This window comes from Lissotriton vulgaris, chromosome 3_1, assembly GCF_964263255.1.
Source record: "Lissotriton vulgaris chromosome 3_1, aLisVul1.2, whole genome shotgun sequence".
Classification (NCBI taxonomy): Eukaryota; Metazoa; Chordata; class Amphibia; order Caudata; family Salamandridae; genus Lissotriton; species Lissotriton vulgaris.
Window position 1 is genome coordinate 489,205,039 of NC_141689.1, and position 13,053 is coordinate 489,218,091.

General features: G+C 43.8%; 1 protein-coding gene across 2 annotated transcripts; it reads left to right on the forward strand.

Annotated features, from left to right (window-relative positions):
• Positions 1-1,065: 1,065 nt before the first annotated feature.
• Positions 1,066-12,707, forward strand: CCNB1 (cyclin B1). 2 transcript variants are annotated; one of them, XM_086962966.1, is made up of 10 exons: positions 1,066-1,180; positions 1,898-1,969; positions 3,791-3,931; positions 9,341-9,460; positions 9,544-9,732; positions 9,809-9,967; positions 10,216-10,452; positions 10,625-10,765; positions 11,919-12,029; positions 12,492-12,707. In XM_086962966.1, the coding sequence occupies exons 1-10, from the start codon at positions 1,160-1,162 to the stop codon at positions 12,594-12,596; spliced, it is 1,296 nt and encodes a 431-aa protein (XP_086819092.1). In that variant the 5' UTR covers positions 1,066-1,159; the 3' UTR covers positions 12,597-12,707. The 2 variants fall into 2 exon arrangements, with proteins under 2 accessions (XP_086819092.1, XP_086819093.1); XM_086962967.1 differs by having other exon boundaries at positions 9,547-9,732.
• The last annotated feature ends 346 nt before the right edge of the window (positions 12,708-13,053 follow it).

Genomic DNA, 13,053 nt, shown 5'->3' on the forward strand with positions numbered 1-13,053 from the left:
GCAAAATGTGCATGAGTGTTTGGCCGGCCTGATGCGCATTTTACAGAGGGCCCCCACTCCTTCCCATGCTCTGAGAGTAGAACAGCCCCTCCTCGCAAAGACGCAAGTACAAATAAAATGATAATAATGCCCAGTTATTATCATTTTTTCCCCCCTCCATTTCCATTGCTAAAAGGAGTGGGGCGATGCTCCTCCTCACTGCCTCCCTCTCCCCTTAACTCACTCCAAACCTCAGTCTATTACTATGATGTCTCATGTAAGCTTTTCTGGACTCTTCCCTCTATCCCTTCCTTTGATTCATCTCAAACCTATTCTTACTAATATGATTTCCCAAACAACACTATCCCAACTCTTCCCTCCTCTATCCCTCTTTTATCCTAATCTATCAAAATAACAGACTCGCAAGCACACTGCTCAAATTAACAATTTATATTTCCCTATACTAATTCACCTGTAATCCTTTGGGTTCCGGAGTAGCGTGCTATTCGCCAAAAAGCGCTTCAACGCCTCGTTAGAGGTGGTAAGCGCTATGTAAGCACAATTACAATATAATTAAATTGTACATGTGTAACATGCACAGGGCAGGCATATGTTCGTTTTGTCCCCTTGCTTCAAGCCAGGCTATGCATTCAATTATGCACACTGAATACGGGAATTGTTTAAGTCTGCGTCCACAACAAAACGCTATGAGTGCAAGAATACAACGTGCAGTTGCTTGAAAGGCTCTGGCTAATAATGCGACACAGGGACATTTGACAGCTGTGGTGAAAAGGTGCCTCTCGTGTACTGACAACGTGCCCAACCCGGACATGCCTTTTAGACAACGTGGAAACGCAACCAGCATAAGCGATCTTTAAAGGCCACCCTTCCGGTTCACACGCACTGCAAAGCACCTCAACTGGACCAACCGGGCTGCCGTAGTGTGTGTGAACATCGAGGTTTTTTTCTCCTTCTAATCCCTATAGAAACGCATTCTAAAAGAACATCTACCAGCCAATGGGATGCGACGGAACGAGACGAACGAGCCAATGGAGCGCGGCTATGCGAGATTTAAACCCGAGGCGGGGCCTTGTCTACAGTATCGTGTTTCTGAAGTTCCTTGATTCTTACTCGAAGCGTATTCCTGTTGCTGTGTGGAAGTCGCTGCTGTTTCTGCACCATGTCTCTGCGAGTTACTAGGGTGAGTGCCGCCGGGGTGAGCGCCGCCGGGGTGAGCTTTACCTTTTGTCACCCTGAACGCTGGTTTCCAGTGCTCCTTTAGTCTTCCTTTCCTAATATGTTGTGCTGCTGGGGTTACTTTTCATCACTTTGGCTGCTGAATGTTCCGGCTTGTTCTGGGCCCCCTCCCCCAACCTTTTCTACGAGCCTACACGCTCCACGTCCTAGCAAGTCTTACTCTGACTCTTGGCTAATATTTTACTGTGCACTATTTCTTCACTAATTAGTTATTTTAAAAGTGCTTTGACGCCTCGCCAGGGGGTATAACTGTTCTCACCCCATTGGGCTGCCGTACTATAATTGTTCTCGCCAGCTTGTCTTATTTACAAGTACCCCCTCACCCCACCAGATTCTATAAGCCTCCAATATGTACCACGCGCCATGCCCCCCCCATTGAAGCGTCCTAGCCATAATACCGTTATGCCTTCCGACTCAAATTGTTTACATATTTTCTTCCGACCGATTTCCACTGTGTTCCTTGAAGTTTCACTTAATTTGTACTTGTTAAGCTAATGAGGCACTTGTCTTATATCCCTCTATCTCGACCGTCGAGACCCCTTCATTCTGTCATTACTACAACGCCCCACTCTCCACGTCCTTCATTGTCCTAGGTTTCCTCTAATGCTGTAACGCTGGTTGCCGCAAAGCAGCACTTAATTTACTTCTCTAAACTTTTCAGAATATGCTGGCCAATGCTGATAACGCCAAGCCCTCTCTGGCAGGCAAGAGAGCAGTGTCCTCAACGCAATTGGTACGTATGGAGTGTTTGTACTGGGCGAACCTAGTCCAAAGGCAGTGGCTCACCTACAGTGTCAAACCATAAAGTAAAGGAGCCATGGGGCTGGTACAGGGGATGGATGCCATATCTCTAAATATGATGTATGATGGCTCCATCTTTAGAGCAGGCTCTCCTCTAGTTGGCACACAGCTACCACATTCCCTTGCAACATAGTCAGGAGTTTCTATGAGTCTAGCATAGGGTTTGCATTGGAAGGCAATGCTTATACATACTTTATAACTTTCACCACTTTGTACGTGTGCAGTGCATAACACATGGAAAGTCAGAAAGGAGAAAATAAGGCATTTTGTTTCCCCCATTAAGGTGCCTATTTAAAATGGGGATTGACCCTTTTTTATGTTAATAGCTTTATTACCAAAAACCATGGGTGGTTGCATGGGAACACCAATGGGTTTTACTTGGAACCAGGTAATGCAAGGCACAGCTGCTTTGCATTTCTTTCAACTGAATCTGTGGTGCAAATTCTTGTGCTGAAAAGTAAATGGGGGGGGGGGGGGGGGAGTGAGTGCTTTCCTCACTTCACAGCACTATATTTGTAGATATACCCCCTCCATAATGCTTTGTACAACAAGCAGGGGGTTACAAGGGGCAATGAAAAGGGAGTAACCCTGATTGGTAGGGGAGCACTATTTTGTGTAACTTATTTTTCTTTTTAAAAAAGAGGGCGTTAGTCTTGTGTATGAAATAAGACTGCACCAGCTCAACCTAGCCAACTGAAGGCACCTGTTCCCAACTATTTATCACAAAATGCACTCAATAGTTGTGTCCTCCTTCCCTGAAGCTATACCCCTGGGCAGGTAGTTGGGCTCTGGGAGCAAGAGTGTGCAGTCACTGCATTGCAATGCAGTGCCCTTTAAATGGGAACGTTCAAACCTTTTTCAACTTGAAGTGTTGAGGTAGTCCTAATGGGTACCTGGGTGTCTATATGCTCTAGGCTTCCTTGTTTATTTTTATGCTTAATCTCCAGTCTTTGGAGGTGAGCCGGCTACTGGTCAGGTTGGTGTAATTGATGGAGCTGGCTTGGAAGATGTTGACTGCCAAGGAATGTATGGGAGTGATTTGATGGATGTTCTGGCCCTTGAAGCATCCTACCATCTAGGATGACTTTAATTTGGGGGTGTAAATATGGAGACTGACCATGTAGCAGGGTGTTGCATACGATATTAGAGTATTTGGGCTTGAGCAACAGTTCTGATGGATGGAAAAACGTACTCACATCTTTTAGATAAGAGATGCCAGGCAGTTATTATTTTTATTGTTGAGGGTGATGTTGGTACTCGGGGAATAAAAGGACTTCACAATTTCGTGAAAGATTGGTTTCAAAGCTGCAGAGGTTTGTCATTAAGGTGGGTTTATATTAGTGCATGGTTATTTTGAGCTATTAACAGGAACTCTGTCTTCTTGTTGATTGGGCTTCAGGCAGGCTCTGGATATCTAAGTCTAGGAGAAGTGCAGACAGCATCTCTGCTGCTGGGTATCTGGACAGACTGGCTATTTAATGTGGTTGTACTTTGGTACCTTCATCTGACGGTAGTACTGCCTTTTGGCGATTCTAGTAAAATGAGATGGCTTCTGGCTCCTATATGGCAGCTAGATCTTCCCAGGTGGATGCAGATTATGGTTTTAGTTACCCATTTCCTCTGTGCGCATACGTCATGGTAGTGTGGTTTTTCTTGTCCTAGAAAAAGGTGGGGAATGTTTTCATCTAGTGACCATGATCATTAAAAGCTGCAGGTTTTAAACGCCCTGTACCTGTTATCACTGTCTCATTAGGGTTCACAGGCAAATGCCGAAAATGTGAAGACCACCTTGGCAGGCAAACGTGCAATCTCCATCTCTAGCTTGAGACCAAGAGCAGCACTCGGAGACATAGGGAACAAAGTGGATGTGAAGTCTAAAGTGCCCATTAAAAAGGTAAGTGGTGAAACCAGTGAATGCAAGGCAGAATTTAAAATAGCCAAATGTTGAGATGGAAAATGCTGGACTTGTGACAAAAGCTGAGTTTCTTCTTGTAGAAGTCGTTTCCAGCTTTTATACACTTTAGGGTTCTCTTGGTTTTGAACTATAACCAACCCTTACAGCCCCCCCATTGCAAGAAAGGTTGGATTATCGAAGTTTATGCCGTCACACTGCTCTCAGTCAAGTGACTGACCATGTAACGTCAGTGACTGACCATGCTACAACAGAACATTAAATCTACTGCAAGAAATGACTTCTTTTGGTGCACTATCCATTGTCTTTATTTAATGTGGGCCCAAATTCTACCACTTGCTTTGTGGCAGTTTAGTTGTATGATCTAAAGCAACTTTTTGGTCTCACTATCGTAGAAGCAGCAGAAACACATTGCAGGTGTTCTCACAATCTTTGTGCAAGACTAGTCTCGAACATGCTGTGGGGTTAGCCATTAAGGCTGCCCCAAAGTAGGAACGATTGGTACTGGGCTATCAAGGTAATTCAGTCACTTTTTTGGGGGTATCATTGCTGCTCTTGTGGTGTCTCCAGTTACTGCATTTTTTTCAGCAGGTGTCAAATTGCGAATTCTCCAGTGAAGAGGGCAACTTTTTGATCTAACAGCATTGGGATCAGCTTGTGGTGTAATAGTTATAGCTTACACTCTGCTACTGCAGCAGACTTCTGCTCTGATTCTGGCTGAAGCTTGTATGATAAGTGGATACTGTAGTGGCCTGGGTGGCAGCTTGTATCACATTATTCAAAGCCAGAAAACAATTCTGCTTCATGGAAGCACATTGATCATGTGGCATACTGAGTCATTGGTCTTTAATGACCGACTTTCGCAGGGGATATAGTAAAGCAGACTGGGTTGGGTAGCACATCTGTTTTCCCGGCGGCATCAAATGTGATCTCATCTGAGCATTAAGAGTCTGCAATGATTTTTCAATGGCCTCTGTTCTGGTGTATCTGTGGTGTAATCCTGTCCTGTAGCTTATTTTTGTTTCTGCAAGGGTTCAAACCTGTGCTGTTTACCTTCTTACAGAATCTGTCTTGGTCCTGCTACACTGCAGACCTCAATAGATTTACCAACTTTGGTTGTCCCAGTTGTAGCTTGTATAGTATTGCCTCTAGGGCTTTGCTTAGTGGATTAGATTCTTACCTTTACTGGTGGTACAATGCAGTGAACTGGCTATTGGAAGAGGGTCATGTATGACCAGCCTAGCGTTACTGGAGTTCATTAAATTGTCAGTTGCCGAGCAATGTTGGTTCCTGACTTCATCCCTTTAACTGCTTAAAGGCATACGCTGATATAAACTAATGTGACTATTTAGTAAACTGCTCTGGCCTCCGGGGTGGGACACTAGCGAGCAAAGTTCAATTTACAGAAATCCTGGTTGCTGCCTTTAAACGATTGCACTCAAATGCCCCAGTATGACATTTTGCCATTGCTGGAATCGTGGTGCCTACTGCAGGGTCTTCACCAGCAGTATATCAAAGCGTACAATGATTATTATTGCTTATGTTTATCTAAAATTATGTCTGAACCGACTTGCTCTAGTCCTGTCAAGACCAACCCTATTTGTAGTTTGGTTGTGAAACTAACGCGTGTTAGTGACTCTGCTAATGCTTCTGCTTACTGTATTACATTGCATATAAGCCTTCAAAGCACTAACCCAATAACTGACCAGCTACTAGTCAACACCATGTGGCAATGTGCCAAAGATGTTAAACCAGAAATATTTTGCTCCCACTATCCTAACCCTAAAGACGTGCATCAATCATTCTGCCAAAGGAGCCCTCTTCACTCTCCGCCACCTTAAGAAAATCAAGCCCTTCATCCCGATCGATGATTTCAAACTAGCAGTCCAATCCCTTCTTTCTTGCATCGACTATGGCAATGCCATTATCACCCGAATTCCCAAGATCCGCCTCGCCCCACTTAAATCTGTGCTGTACCTTGCAGCTAGGTTTACCTCAGACTGCAAGTGATTCGACCACATCTCCCCTAGCCTTAAAATCCTTAAATGGCTCCCCATTGAAGGTAGATCCACGTACAAAACAGCCTGCATTACACACAATTCTCCATCAGAATACACCGACCTACCTCGCTAACAAACTCACTAAAGCCAGTTGCTCCCGTTCCTTGAGGCTCAAACACCTTCCTTCTTATCCCCCTTCAAAAGAAGAAAACCACCCAGTCTCTGTCCTTTTCCGGCAACACTCCATGCATTTGGAATGCCCTTCCAACTGACCTTCATTGCAACCCTTCCTACCTTTGCTTCAAAAAAGAACTTAAACTACATCTCCTCATTAAATATTGGGGACCATAATCCATATCTGCTATCTTCCACTGGCCACATCTGTCCAACCTCAGATACATCCACCCTCCCTTCTTTTCAGCCATACTTCACCCTTCCTCCTCGTCACTTCCACCTCCCTGTTTACCACCTTCACTCCTCCCTGCACCCCCACTCCCTTGTCCTCTGTCTGCCCTCATTTCTGCCCCTCCTCCTCTTTTCCTTACAAACCCAATCTGACCACCAACCTCCCTATCCTCCTCTGCAATTTTCCATCTCTTTTCAATGTATGCCTGGTTATCACATCTCCCACTTTTCGGTGTTATTTCCCATATTTATTATTTTGAAATATGTCTGGCGGGGACTTATATGTTTATACTCATGTATGCTATGTATGACCCATGTCTTATTTAACTAGTCTCAAAGATGTAAAGCGCTCCGATACCCCTGGTTCCAGCCAGCGCTATATAAAACCTCTAAATAAATATCATGGAGGTGGTTCTTAAAGGGTTATTTGAGTTGACAACTTCTGCATGCTGATTTGAACAATGCTTGCTGTTCAGACAGCAACAGTGGAGATTCCACATTGCTGGATTGTTACACAGGCACTGCAGCTGGTCAAGGCCACTTGGTACTTGAGTGGGTGCGATGGTTGTACAACTGTTGTGAATGCTGGCACAGGCTAAGTCTCCTATGGGGTTCTTGCTGGTCCCACTGAAAGGCTGCATGTTGCAGCCCAATGAGGACTAGATTGGTCCTTGATTTAAGTGTGTAAATGCTGCTATACCTTTTAATCCCTTGGGTGGCATTCTTCTGGGGTCAATACTAGCCTCTCGGGACAGGCTGAACCTTGTCCTTTGCCTACTATAAGGACACATGCATGTGGCAGTACCTGCACTCTAATTTTACAGGACCTTCGAAACGCCATTATTTGCACTAGTGACCCAGTTGTCACGTTTCTTAACAGCATTTTCTGGAGGACTCTGCTTGCTTGGCAGTGCATTAAACATGCATATTGGAAACTTTAATAATCCCATGTGTGCTAGTGCCACCTTGCTAGTGGGTTTGTTATCTAGTCAATCTTGGTCATGCATACTGCAACACTTCAGAATCTTCCCGCCTGACTAGTAATCAAGCAGCAGATGGCTTTGTTGGGCTGTCACTCATCACAAGTGATGGCAGATGCAGTTGTCTGTGTCAAATGTGGGGGCATATCTAAGGGCTTTGTAGTGCCCACTAGGCAAACCATATGCTTGGTACCCTGTAGAGGTGAAATTCTTTGACCACTTACTACCAACCATGAGCTGGAGAGCCTGTCCGTCCCTCTGCAGTTTAAGCCTGGCTGTAAATAGTGCTGTTGGGGTTGGATGCCCTGGGAACAGTGACTTTCAACGAACCTTTTGGGATTGGTGGTCACACAGGAATTCTCAGACAGCCTGCAAGGTTTACTGCTTTAAAGAAACACTGATCAATCCCCTGTAAACAGCAAGTCATTCTGTTGTAACCTAGATTACATAAGGGTCTCTTTATTGGGGGATGAAGGCATATACATCCTTAGCCTTACCTTCTACTTGTTGATTAGGGATCTAAAGCAGGCATGTGTGGGCTTGCCAGCAGTCATGCTAGTATCAGGTATTGGACAGCGAGTTGTGGCTTTCCAAAGTAGCCTAACTACTGTAATGACAGTCTACTCTGCTAGTTTACTCTATTGCAGAGTAACTGTTCGTCCCCTTTTGGGTACTCTACAAATTGGTTAGTCTGACAATAGTGCTACTGAACAATCATTTCAGTGTATCTCTACCAGTTAGAGCAAATGTATGCTCTCCAGTGCTACATGTAGAGTCTTCAGTTGTATTGAATTATCTGGCGTCACTTTTGGTGTTCTGCTGCAGAACAGTTACTCAACATTAACATGTTGGCCTCCTTGAAAGTAGGTTGTCAACTTGTAGGAGGACTGTGTCCAGCATTTAAGTTTATTGGTTCGGACCACTGAATTCTAGTGGATGATCCTCTGGAGAAGTACTTCAACCTTGAAGGGAGGCTGGTCCCTTATCATTTACCCTTCATTTGGCTACTCAATCTTCCTGTCAGTTGAGGGATGGATTTTGTGACTTTACATTAGGCACACCAGTTAAGTTTTGGTCGAGTTTAAACTGTATGGGGCACTACCATCTTGCTAAGGAATTAATAATCAAAGGGTGGAACAATCTTTTTCAGAAGTGTTTGTATTTCTGAGGAACTGCTAGTGGTTGTATTGGCTTTGAAATGGCAACTAGCTGACAAGCATTTTCTACATTTCAGATGGCTGCAACATGGTGTGATGCTAAACGTAATGTTCCTATATGGACTAACTCTGGCTCTTAAATCGGCAATACCTTAAGGACAAACGGCCTTACAGAGAATATGACCATAAGTGATATGGAAAGACTGTCCAGCTATACCTGTGCAAGTTGGGGCAATGGTTCGCTGGTCTCCTCTTGGATGTTCATTAATTGACACTTTATCAGCATATGGCTATGTAACAGTGCACACATTTTGCGTGATATGGTAGTATTACAAGTAGGCCTAGTTTAGGCTTCAGCAAAAATTAATTGCTGACTGTACACTATCTACTTCAAGGCAAATTCTGACTTGTTTCCATGTGCTCTTCTGACTAGTCTCTGCTTGACCAGTTTACTGAAACATTTGTGCTGACACGGGACTAGTTGGGGCCTGTGAACTATAATATGCTGAGTTAACATGAGACCTTTTAGGCTGTCTGCATGTGATTGCCATGGGCATTCCTATGGTTGAGCAGAATTTAATATTGTGCAGGCCTACATTTGTAGGAAATGGTATTGTCATGGACCTGTCGTTACAGCAGTACCAGGTAGACTGGCTTAATCTGAAGTGCTTTAAGTCCAAATAAACTGCTTTCCAGTAGTTCCAAGGAAGAACTTTGTCATGTTTTGTGTTCAACAGTTACCCTGTCACATACCATCGCATGCAAGGTGCAGACCAAAATGTAATTGTAAACAAATTAATTCTGAAAGTCATATGTTCATGTCATTTTATTTTCCTTAACTTTGCATAGGATACAAAGGTTGTAGAGAAGGCTCTCCCCAAAAAGGCATCCAAACCAGTAGTAGTGCCCGAGAAGCTGGAAGCTAAACCAGATGTGCCTGAAGTGAAGCCAGTCAAAGATCTAGCAAAGGTAACTTGTGTTGGCCTATCCTGTTGACTTGCCTAGCTGGTGCTTTCCTAACTGTGTACTCATGGCATACTATTTGTTTTGAGAAGCTGGCACCTGAACCTCCATCTCCAAGCCCTATGGAAACATCTGGTTGTGCTACTGATGAAGGACTTTGCCAAGCATTTTCTGATGTGCTCATAGAAGTCAAAGATGTGGACGCAGGTGATGCAGAGAACCCCATGCTTTGCAGTGCTTATGTGAAGGATATTTACAACTATCTGAGAAACCTGGAGGTTTGTATACATTGACGTCTTGATAATAAAAGCAAATGACTAAAATACTCCAACTAACCTGACTCTACTTTTACAGGAGGAACAGTCTGTGAGGCCAAGATATCTTGATGGCCATGAAGTTACTGGAAACATGAGGGCTATATTGGTTGACTGGCTGGTGCAGGTCCAAATTAAGTTCAGGCTGCTCCAAGAAACAATGTTCATGACTGTGGGAATTATTGATCGTTTTCTGCAGGTATGGGTATTAGCTATCTGGAGCTGACTCGTTTTCCTGAAGCAAATTGAACAATGTTAAAACCAGTGCATCAATGGACACCAAAATGAGCTCGTGTGGCTTTAGGAGCAGTACATTTAGTTTCTTTAACACTGTTTTTTTTGTGTGCTCCAAGCACATTTGCTATAGTGACAAACCTGCACTGCATCTGAATTATGTACCTGACATTAAAGATAAAAAGGGTTATAACTAGAACATCTGTTTTGCAGGCAAATCCTGTACCAAAGAAGATGCTTCAACTAGTTGGTGTTACAGCCATGTTTGTTGCCTGTAAATACGAGGAGATGTATCCTCCTGAGATTGGAGACTTTGCCTTTGTAACAGACCACACCTACACTAAAGCTCAGATTCGTGATATGGAAATGAAGATCTTGAGGGTCCTGGACTTTGGTCTGGGGCGGCCTTTGCCACTGCACTTCTTACGACGAGCCTCCAAGATTGGCGAGGTAACTGAGCTCTGTAGCACCTTACCATGTAGACTTTCTACTGACAAATGGTTATGGTACTTTGTTCTAGAAGCAGCTCCTCTCTAATATCTGTTCACCCTTTGTACCTGTGAATAGGTTTGCCTCGCGTCTGGATAAATGCCTTGTTAAACCTTATCTCCCTATCCTTTAGGTAAGCTCAGAACAGCATACCCTGGCCAAATATCTGATGGAGCTGGTTATGGTGGATTATGACATGGTGCATTTCCCACCATCTCAGGTGGCGGCAGCTGCATTTTGCTTGGCTATTAAAGTAATTGGTGGAGGAGAATGGGTAAGTTGGGCTTACTGTGACTTCACTAATGTTTCATGGATTAATGTCTTCTGAAACGGCATATTGTAACAATGTTAATACAGTGCCATTTGCAAGAGCTCCATGCATGTAGTTATCTACGCTTCATAGATTTCTGAGAGGACTGGATGGAACTTAGCTTGACTTCACAATTTGAATTAGTCCAGTAAAGTCTTTCCTGTGAAACTTGCCAATCATTAAGCAACCTATTGCAATGACTAGATCCCTAGTAACAATTGTGCCTTATCTTGGTGTCTCCTTGGTCCCTATCAGTACCTGTTCTGAAGTAATGCGCACCTGCTCTAGGTGTACAGCATGTTTGTTCCACGAGATTTTCTGGATTTCTCAGTGTTCAGCATGATGCAATTTCCTTTGCTTTCAGCTTGAATGTGTGCTGCCAAGGGGATACCTGGCTGTAGGAAAACTACAGCATAGCTTCACTACCTATAACTTCTTGAAGGTTTATTCAAGGTGTGGTTAGTTTGGCCAGACAAGCAAACTAGACACTGTGGCGGGGGGACAGGGGTTGGGTTGTCAGACTGTATTTTGATTGCCATGCAGTCATCCTCAAATATGCTTGTAAATGTATTGCAACTTATATAGCGCACGTATCACCCGAAGGCATCAAGGTGCTTTCCTTGGGAACCCGTCCTGGCTTTTTCCCCTGTGAACCCCTACTGGGCATCCCCAAGGTGAAAGCCAGGCATCCTGCAGCGGGTGGGCCGCCGTAGTGGAGATTAAGCAAGCTATTGCCCAGAGTTGCAGCGTGGGACCCCATGATTAGAGTAGGCACCGAGGCAAGAATTATCAAGTCCGTGGACATTTTGGGCTCGGGAACCTTGGGGTGCACACATGCTGCTGCAGTATTATGATTTTGGCCACCACCCGGAATAATTAAAAATGGGACATGCTGTATGGCAGGCTCGTTTGGTTGGCTTTGTGCAATTTAGTCAGTCTTGTGGATATTAGTTTCCCAGTGAGATGCTGAACTACCACTGCATTTAATTGTGGGGGGGTTTTGGTGCACTCCGTGAATGTGGTCTTCTGGGTGGATGGGTTGACTTAAAACTGGTACATGTTGCTTTTAGATGGTAGCTGTAGCCTTGACATTTAATGTGTGTCTTTTGTCTGCTAGACTCCCACATTGGAGCACTACATGTGTTACTCTGAAGGCTCACTGACTCCAGTCATGCAACATATGGCAAAGAACATCTTGAAAGTTAATCGTGGCCTCACTAAGCATTTGGTACGTACTCTACATCCATTTTGTGGCGGGTGTTTGTTATTGAGTGGTTAATTGTCAAGACCGTTGTACCTCGGAGGTAGTGCGAACTGGATAAGTACAACCTGTAGTTTCCATTTACTATACATCTGAAATTCAATCTCTCCACTGTCTGTTACAGGTTTGTGTCCTGTACATAACATTCTTATGTTAAGTGGGTATAATTGGAGTGGAATTGTGGCCTCACCTGTGGCATTTAACATTATGTTCTTGTGAATTCCCATACCTTGATATAAACCCTCTAAACCTTTTTATAAGTAAGCTACAATAGCTTCACCGGATTTGCTGGTATTTAAACGTCGGCTAACTACAGGAATTCTCAATTCCCTAGTATATCCCAAATATAATACATGTTAATATGGAAATTGTGAATTGTTTAAGATTACGCAACTGCTTGTAAACCAGTGTTTACCATTTTCCTTCTAGACTGTGAAGAATAAGTACTCCGGTAGCAAGCAAATGAAGATTAGCTGCATCGCTCAGCTCAAATCCCCAGTTGTACAGGAGCTGGCCAGACCATTAATGTCCTAAATTAATTTTATTATGAATTATTGAGCACCATGTGCTGGATGTAAATATTGTGAATTTTATTGTTTTACTATGTTTTTAAAGTGAATATTTTAATAAATTGTTGAACACCAACGAATCAGTTGTGTGAATGTGGTCTTGTCTTTGCTCGTTGGATTGGCTCCTAACACTGCAGCTCCTAAGGTCTTGTGTAGCCTGGATTGAAATCCTTATGGAGCTACAATTTGGTTTTTTAGCCACTGAAGACCTGTTGTACTACACTTCTAAACTGTCATTGAGATCTGCTTGATGTATTAGGCACTTATGTACCTTGTGAAGGATGCATAGCTGCAGGTAGTATGTGGGGTTTTAAGGCCGGACAGACCACCTACTCACTAACTGCAGTTAATGTCCAGGACATTATTTTTCAAGCGGTTGCATGGGGGTGTTTCTGTTCCAAGGCTTTCACTGATGTGAATTG